The following is an 8,796-nucleotide window of genomic DNA, read 5'->3' as shown; positions in this document are numbered from 1 at the left end:
GAACAATCTACCAGAAAGTGTTGTGACTGCACCGAGTGTGAGCTCTTTCAAGACAAGACTTGACCAACACTGGAGCGGGTTCAGGTACATTCAGGAGTCGGTGCATGCCCAGTACTTGCCAACAGTGCGTGACAGAGGCGTGGCCGATCGCCCGGGCGGCTAGGGAGCCGATCTTTTAGTGAAGAGGATAAAAGAAAAGGAAAAGTAATCAGAAACGTGACCGATCGCCCAAGCGGCTAACGAGCCGATCAGTGGCGAAGAGGATAAGAACAAAACAAAACCAAATGTTGCAGGAGTACACCACTCAAGTAAATTTATATAGTTTCTTTACAACTCTGGTATACAGTATACTTTTAATATAAATAGAAAAATACAAAATAAAGAAATGATAATTGTGGTAACTCATATGAAGTATTTACAGACACCACGTTACATAATATTTGAGGCAAGTGCATTATAACACTGTCTGTACCACAAACACTCCCAATAAACATCCTAATTTAAATATAATTTAGTTACAGGTACCTTATAAGAGTAAATAACATGTATGACGATTATAGTGAATATTTACTTATCAATTTATCGATCTACCTATCTTGGTTTAGTGCGTTAGTTTTAGCGTTTCATCAGTTCTCATTGCCAGTCTACCACTGTCTGTCAGGTGTCTGAGATGGTGGCCAGGTATCTTGTGTTTGTAGTATTATATCTTACTGTGGTATATATTTATTCTACAAATTTTACATCACTTGAGATGACAATTAACATATAACAGTCAGTAAGCAGAAGATTGGTGAAAAGTAAACATTTGGGTCCCGTAAAGACAGGTCACTGCAACCAGGGAAAGGAAATAATCTTTTAACAGTTGTTTGGCACTCATTGGTTGAATTAATATAATAATTATGGTAAAATTATCGTTTCGGTCATCCACCTATTTGGAAGGTGTTCAAAGCAATAAAAAACTACTGCAAATCAATTTCAACCTAACCTAACCTAAATTTAAAATCCTAAAATTCGCTGGATGACTGAAACAATAATACTTTATTACCATTATTACAATTGTTTGTATTCCTTCATCTTATTGATCATGTTAAACCAATTTACTTTTATGAAAATCAGAATGCTATTATATCAAACTGGAAGTCTTGGGTAACCCTGGAGGAGGTAGCCAACACCAGAATGCATTGTTCTTTTCATGATATTAAATAATAAGGTATTATTTTACTTCAGGACATAGCACACCGGAAAGTTATAAAGTACTGAAACATTTAGATCTCGCTATTCGAAGCATTTTGAACCCCATATATACAAGGCGAAAATGGATAAAAGCGACACAATTGAATTTAATTGATTTTATGTAGTTTTCAGTCTGTGAGATGTTATCGGCGCATCACTCATGTGCAATATTGACTGACGTCATCCAGTCGTGACCAATGATGTATCGATATCATCACAAATTTTTTTCGACCAATCACATTTGATTTTTTTCAACAGAAGCAGCCTGGGTCCTGGGTAATTTCATTGTCCAGGCTGACAATGGCTGTGGTGGAGGTTGGTTGTTATTTGTGCTCCTACGATTATTTTAAGTTTATTGCTTAGTTTTACGAGAAAGACGATCACTCTATCCAATTCTTACGTATCCCTGGTCCTTCCACTTATAACTAAGGTATTGTACTTTAGGACATGGCGCACCCCAAAATTTTTAACAACTGAAACTAAGTTAGTTTAAGCAAGGCCCACCGGGGATGGAGTCCCCGGCTAGGGGTTAGGTTAGATGACTCGTTTTCATTTTCTCCCCTGCCCAAAACCCCCGATTTCCTTGGCTCCCCCATTATTGTTGGGGGGGGGGGGGAACAAAAACGAGCAATTTCTGCCAAAAATGAATGTCAGATTCGTTTAAAACACACCAAAATACACTGGAAAAACATATTGGTCAACCCCTTGGGACTCATGCTCTAAAGTAAAAATTTACCAATAATAAAACAACTGATACGACATTACACAGAACTTAATAAAACCTGACCTAACCAACCAAAGACACCTACCTAACTTCCTAACCGGGGGCGACTGTACCCCGCCATATTAGGCAGAAAATGCTTACAGTACAGTACTTTGATATCTGGTACCAATGAAAACAAATTTCTTGAAGCAGCATGATGTAATTTAAAATTTTTGTGGCTTCACCTAACCAGTAGGTTGCAGCCACAACTTCACTTCATGATATTCCAGCAATTTATAACAAACGGTAAATATTCAGGTAAATTTTAACTCATTGTGTGGCCTTATTCTACAAATGTCATACAATAGTCTAAAACTTTGGACGGTTAATATTCGTTCATTGGCTGTCTGCAGGTTTCCAGTTTTCATTATTACAGACACAAAGACTATAAAAAACAAACATACGACTTCATATCAATTCTGGTGCAAATCAATGTTAACGGAATATCTCACAAATTTCTAGGTGTAAATTTCTGTACCTGCCATGTTGCCAGAGTCACTTTTCTCGTCCTCTCCTCCTCCTCTTTGCGACATAACAACCAGTGATCTTCAAGTATCGTGTCATGTGACTTGGCTGGCCAATCACTTTGAAGCAGCCATTTTGAAGGCTCGTGATGGCATGCAAAAAGTGCTCTCTACCTTATCTAGCTGTTATTCAGCGAGTTTATCAGAACAATAGTGAAGCAATCCAAATATTACATGATCACGGTGTCCTACCAACAGCAAGACTGTGTCCTATATGTGGAAATTTTTTAATTTTAAGAAAAGACAAAATTTCTTTTGTCTGTAACCATAAGCATTCCAGATCGCCCAGCTGTTTCTTCCACCACAGTAGCAGGTAAGCTCCAAAAAATTGTTAGGTAAGGTTAGTTTAGGTGTTTTTTTTTGTGTGTGTGTGTGTGTTTTATGGTGTGTTTTACTCGAACCTGACTGCCATTTTGGTGCAAATTAGCAGTTTCTGTTACAAATAAAAATTTTAAGATTTTTCAAGAACCACAAATTTGCTGCAGAAATGGAGGTCAGATTTGAGTAAAACACCATAATACACAAAAAAAAGCCTATTTTTGTATCAAAACCTGAGGACAGTCAAAGGACGAATATTTACGCTTTGAATTTTCCAGGTTACATTTTTGATGCTGTGTAATAATAATGAGCAGGCAGTCAGTCATGTCTCTGTTATGTACTGTTGGCAAGTATACTGGTTCCAGAATGTATTGGTACCTGCATTGGTACCTGCACCAGTGTTGGTCAAGTTTGGTTTTGAGTGAGCTCACATTCGGTGCTGTCACAACAGTTTCTTGCAGATTGATCAAGAGTTCACAACTCTCACTCCAGAAAAGTTTGTCCTGACAAGTTTTTGAACTTGTGGCGTCTTCAACCTAAGTTGTGGCCTCTAATGGGGCAGGTATCTGCCAGTTCCAGATATGAACTTCTATTAGTCACCCCTTGCTCACCAATAGTATAAGGTAGGCAATTGTAAGCGTTTTAATCTCTCTAGATACATCTCGGGGAACAGACAGAGTGACAGCACTAGAAACGGGGAAGCAACTTACGTATGAATAGTGTTACGAGAGACGGGCCATCAAGGTATCTGAGCGCTCTTCTTATAAGACCCACGAGCTTAGTTGCTTGATTCACTTTCTTACATTTGGTCTCCAATAGTTCTGTTTCTTCATCCCGTTGGGACATGTCAGGGGCAGATACAGGAGGGGGGGTTCCTGGGGGGGGTCTGGATACTCCCTCTTTTCATCAGAAAATTCCAATACTTTTTCTTTAATGCAGTACTGTACTCTACTCAGGTGTCGTTGTAAAGTAAAAAATAATTGCAATTGACCTCAGAATATCTCCTAATACAGTATTAATGTGCACTTGGCTTTAAAATAGCCTCAGAATGCCCATGATATTGGTCAGATTTTAAAAAAAATTATGAGGGGGGGGGGAGGGGCATACAGCGTCCCTCAACCCCCTAGCTGTGTGGGCTCACTTTGTTTGCCTTGTTCCCCCACCAACAACCTCCTGGACCCCTCCTTTTGATACTCCTGGATCTGCCCCTGCATATGATATGCCTTCTTACTGTTGGTATGACATAGGTGCATCCTTTTGTATTTCTTTACATTGAATATGGGCCAATACACTGCCCTGTTGTACCCCACTTATCACTGGTACGTATGACAATTTTCACGTCATTGATCACCACACATTGCTTATGGTCGTGAAGAAAATCTTCTATCCATAATAGGACATGGCAAGATGAACCTCCAAACGTAATCTAAACTAACCTCCGTAGCAGTCTTAGAATATATTTTAGTAAAGTTATATCCGGTTATGTTGAGTTTGGTTGGTTCATTTTACATGTTTTAAAAAGTGTATGACTTTACAGCCATTGTGGAGAAATTAACTGCATTGTTGATGTTCATTCTTACCCAAACCATGACTGAATATGTCTGATTTTTGCAGGGATAGACCACTGAGTGATGCCAAACTTCCTCCCTTCTTGCTGAGATGTGCCAGTTCAGTGATGGCTTATTTTCATTCACAATAAGACTGTACCCAATTTGGTGCAGTGCTGAAGGTAAGTTCCCTAAATCCATTTTTTTATTAGGGTTCCCATGTTAAAAATCGTCTCCATAAATAAAATTTAGCTGTACAGTACTCAAAAGGTTGTCATTTTTGTCAGAAAAGCTTAAAATGGGCACATGAGCCTTTTATCTAATTTCATTGAAATTTATGAAACTTTGCCAAAAATTTACAGCCTCAGTACTACAATTGTATAGTGGAGCTATAGTATTTGGGACTTGTGAAATATATTAACTGCCATATACAGTACTGTACTGTATAGTACTAGATTGAGAATTAAAGCCTGCTTGTTGGCCAGGCTATGAGGTTGAGGGAAACTTTGTAGTTAAAAGTTAATGTTATTAATACTTCCCATTTTGTAGTATATAATAACACAAATTTCAATGAAAATAACTAAAAGATGTACATAATCTAATTAGTAAGGTTAGACTGCCTATAAACTGTTTTGACATTACAGTTCATTGCAGTAGCAAGTAGGTTCTCAACTGGCATAGCCATGTTAATATTATGATTTTTAATCGACTTTGTATCTGTGTTCTTCTGGCTAAATAAAGTTTGTTTTTGCATCAGTGAAACAAAATTACTTTCCTTCAAGTGGCATGTAACAGACATGACCAACTGCCCAAGTGGCTGACAGGTTGATCAGTGGCAAAGAGTATACAGTCAACCCTCGCTTTACGCGGTCCCACTTTACGCGTTTCCACGTTTACGCGGTACCCTGCCGAACACGGAATGCTCACTTTCCGCGGTGTGTGTACCCTTTTACGCGGAGAGCGGCGCGAGCAGGGTGCGCACAAGGTCGCCCAGTCATCAAAACATTACCTAATTCTTCACCCGCCACCCACCACAGCCGGCCCAAGTCAGTGATAGTGATAATGATAGTGAGGATATGGACTTATATGGACTTTGAGGGGTTTGACAAAGAGGCCCTCCAAGCCTCTGTGGTGGATAGTGATACAATTGATACAAGTGATACAGGTGAGGGCCAATAATCTGCCCTCTGCCTCGGAACCAACCCGCCATCCCTGTGTGCCCAGCCATCTTTTCTACTAATGTAAGTGTTAAAATACTTAATATTATTGATATTTCTCTTAATTATTAATTGTGTGTGCATACCATCATAAAATTAAGAAGTTATTTTTACTACAACGTAGGTATTATGTCTGAAAAAGTGGAGTTTGGGGGTCGGCCCGGTCTCTATTTCAATTAATCCCATATGTTATGTTGTTCACTTTACGCGTTTCTCATTTTACGCGGGCCGCCGTGGGTTCAATTGACCACGTAAAGTGAGGGTTCACTGCATAGTAAAGTGTCAAGATGGATTTGTTGACACAGTATCATCACCACTGCTGTTTGAATGGATATAATACTGTACAGTGATCATGATATCAAAAACCCACCTTGTCACCTCTCTAAGGAGATTAATTTCTTACCACTGATGTCCACATTGTGAAAATAAACTTAAGAAAGTTCCTCTTTATAAATTTGCTTTCTTGCCAAACTAATGTATTGTTCTGGACATGTCCTGAAACTCCCATAAAAAGTTTTCATAGATGAATGTGTAAAGTATCCCAGATTATAATTTGTACAGATGTGTCAGGGAGAGAATGGCCAATCTATCATTATAAATATATTGGGGAAAATGTATAATATTGTACATTATTAACTGTCAAACTAACAATGATTTTCCCATATTACTGTATTCACAAGCAGTTCTTTGAGGAAACTTTCTCTAACTGTAAGAACAGCTTAGGTGAAAGGCATTACGTTCTGATTTGTAACATCATACTGTAGTCATTTATGTTCGAGTATGTGTGGGACATATCAAGATCAATGCAATTTACTGTTTTAATTTTCACTGTGCTGGATATGTTTTACAGGTTAATAATAGAAGAAAATAATTATTATCAAGATAATGATTTATAAAGTCACTTGTGCTGTACAGTATAATAATTTCCCATTTATTTCAGACATCAAGAGGTAATCCTAAATAAAGATATCTTCCAGAATCTACCAGTGTACCCTGAAGAGCCACACTGCTGTCTGGGCAGGTTTGTAAATAGAAATTTACCTGTGTTTAGTTATGATAACTTTTTTACCTGAAGAATAACCCAGATGCTTGTATACATAAATGAGAAAGATTTGTGTATTCAGAGTTTGGTCATGACTGTACAGAATGTCTCGACTTAAGGATAAAGTAAAAGTGCACATTGTTGATAAAACTTTCATGTGCATAGAGTGTGGTAAATTTTTTTCTAGTAACCGGTATTTGCAAATTCATATGGTTGAGCACACTGGTGAGAAAAGTTTTACTTGTGAACAGTGTAATAAAAGTTTCTACAGGAAGCTGAATCTGAAGCAGCATATGGTTGTGCATGCTAGTGAGAAGAAATTTAAATGTGAAGAATGTGACAAAAGTTTCTACAGAAAGGTTAATTTGAACCAGCATATAGCTGTGCATGCTGGTGAAAAGAAGTTTAATTGTGAAGAGTGTGATAAAAGTTATTACACAAAGAGTCACCTCAAGAGGCATTTGACTGTACATACTGGTGAAAAGAAATTTAAATGTGGAGTATGTGGTAAGAGTTATTACACAAAGAGTCATTTGCAGCAGCACATGGCTGTACACATTGGGGAAAAAAAATTTAAGTGTGAAGAGTGCGGTGATAGTTACTACAGAAAGAGCAATCTGCAGCAGCATATGGCTATTCACACAGGGGAAAGAAAATTTAAATGTGAAGAGTGTCATAAAAGTTTTTACAAAAAGGATAATCTTAAGCAGCATATGGCTGTGCACAGTGGTGAGAAAAATTTTACATGTGATGAATGTGGTAAAAAATTTCACACGAAGGGTCACTGGAACCGGCATATGGATATCCACACTGGTCAGAAAAATTATAAATGTGCAGATTGTGGTAGACGTTTTAACAGAAATAGTCATCTGAAGGAGCATATCGTTGTGCACTCTGGTGAGAAAAATTTTAAGTGTGAAGAGTGTGATAAAAGTTATTACAGAAAGAATGATCTAAAAAGACATATGGTTGTGCACAGCAGGATAAATGGGATTGTACCCAACCCCCAACCTGTACTTGACCAGTTTGAGGTAAAAAAGGCATGAATCAAAACTCTTAAAATTTAGGGAGACTAAATTTATACTAAAAATATCATTTATTAAAGAGGCAGTCCTCTGGTTATGAACGAGTTCCGTTCCTGGGGACCTTCTTAAGTCGAAAATGTACGCAAGTCGAAACATATGCTATGTACACTCGCACCAAAAAGTATCAGTGCAGGGTGTGATCGACGACTTCCGAAACGATACGTATACACTGTGATATGTCGGGAAGGTTGGTAAGTGTATCCTCATAACCCCCCCCCCCTCCACTAGGTGTTGCCATATGGCTGACAATCAGTGTGTTTGTTTCCTATTTTCGGATTATTGCTTTGTGTCGACTGAATGATGAGCGAGGGTTCGGTCTCGGTGAACGTGGGTATAAAACAGAGGCAATATGAAGCAGTAGAGATCTACACATGCCAGACGACATGGAAACCTCAGAGGGAACACCAGGAGCTATTATTGCCCTTCATAACGAAGGGTTCGGCGTCACAGATATTAGCCGACGGGTTGGTGTCCTCAGGAACACCGCTGCACGACGGATTCGGCGATACCTCGAAACTGGTGCTACAGACGACAGGTCTCGGAGCGGCCGTCCACGCTGCACCACCCCTCAGGAAGACCAGGTTGAGTGGTTTATTTGGTAGCATAAATTAATGTGGCAATATTCACAAGTATCACAAATAATTTTGTTAACAGGGAGCTCCTCATATTTCATACTGTCTATTTATCACTTCCCAACCTTATTTATAACGGTTTGTTTCACTTGACCAGCTGCTCAGCAGGATTACAGGGCTGCCAACATACGGCTGGAACAACTCGCCTTTCCCAATACCTATCGTCACTGGTCTCAAATTGTTCACACTACAGTATGCACCGATACTTTTTGTTGCGAGTGTACATATCGTACTTACAGAACAATATTAAAAATCCCACTATAGTAAAACCCCCATACAGTAATTCGAAATAGCTGTATAATGCAATATTATGCAATATTAATCCCTAAATCGGTTAATTCGAACAATCGGCTAACACGGTCACCCTTCCCCCCCTATTAGTCCGTTTTAACGAGGGTCGACTGTATATATATAGTAAACCTTTCTCAGAATTTC

At 38.7% G+C, this 8,796-nt stretch overlaps 1 protein-coding gene across 4 annotated transcripts; it reads left to right on the top strand.

The window, feature by feature from the left end:
• The first annotated feature begins 221 nt into the window (after nucleotides 1–221).
• LOC121874887 (gastrula zinc finger protein XlCGF7.1-like) lies at nucleotides 222–7,929 on the top strand. 4 transcript variants are annotated; one of them, XM_042379206.1, is made up of 4 exons: nucleotides 222–681; nucleotides 1,492–1,548; nucleotides 4,453–4,567; nucleotides 6,543–7,929. In XM_042379206.1, exon 4 carries the CDS (start codon nucleotides 6,749–6,751, stop codon nucleotides 7,688–7,690), a length of 942 nt encoding a protein of 313 aa, XP_042235140.1. In that variant the 5' UTR covers nucleotides 222–681; nucleotides 1,492–1,548; nucleotides 4,453–4,567; nucleotides 6,543–6,748; the 3' UTR covers nucleotides 7,691–7,929. The 4 variants fall into 4 exon arrangements, with proteins under 4 accessions (XP_042235140.1, XP_042235143.1, XP_042235142.1 ...); XM_042379209.1 differs by lacking the exon at nucleotides 1,492–1,548; XM_042379208.1 differs by lacking the exons at nucleotides 222–681; nucleotides 1,492–1,548 and adding an exon at nucleotides 1,878–3,461.
• The last annotated feature ends 867 nt before the right edge of the window (nucleotides 7,930–8,796 follow it).

This window comes from Homarus americanus, unplaced genomic scaffold (genome assembly GCF_018991925.1).
Source record: "Homarus americanus isolate GMGI-L3 unplaced genomic scaffold, GMGI_Hamer_2.0 scaffold56009, whole genome shotgun sequence".
Taxonomy (NCBI): Eukaryota; Metazoa; Arthropoda; class Malacostraca; order Decapoda; family Nephropidae; genus Homarus; species Homarus americanus.
The sequence above is the reverse complement of the archived record's forward strand: the minus strand, read 5'-3'. Positions and strand labels throughout refer to the sequence as shown.

Coding starts and splice junctions, on each gene's coding strand:
- LOC121874887 (XM_042379209.1), top strand. CDS start 6,749: ATGTCTCGACTTAAGGATAAAGTAAAAGTGCACATTGTTGATAAAACT.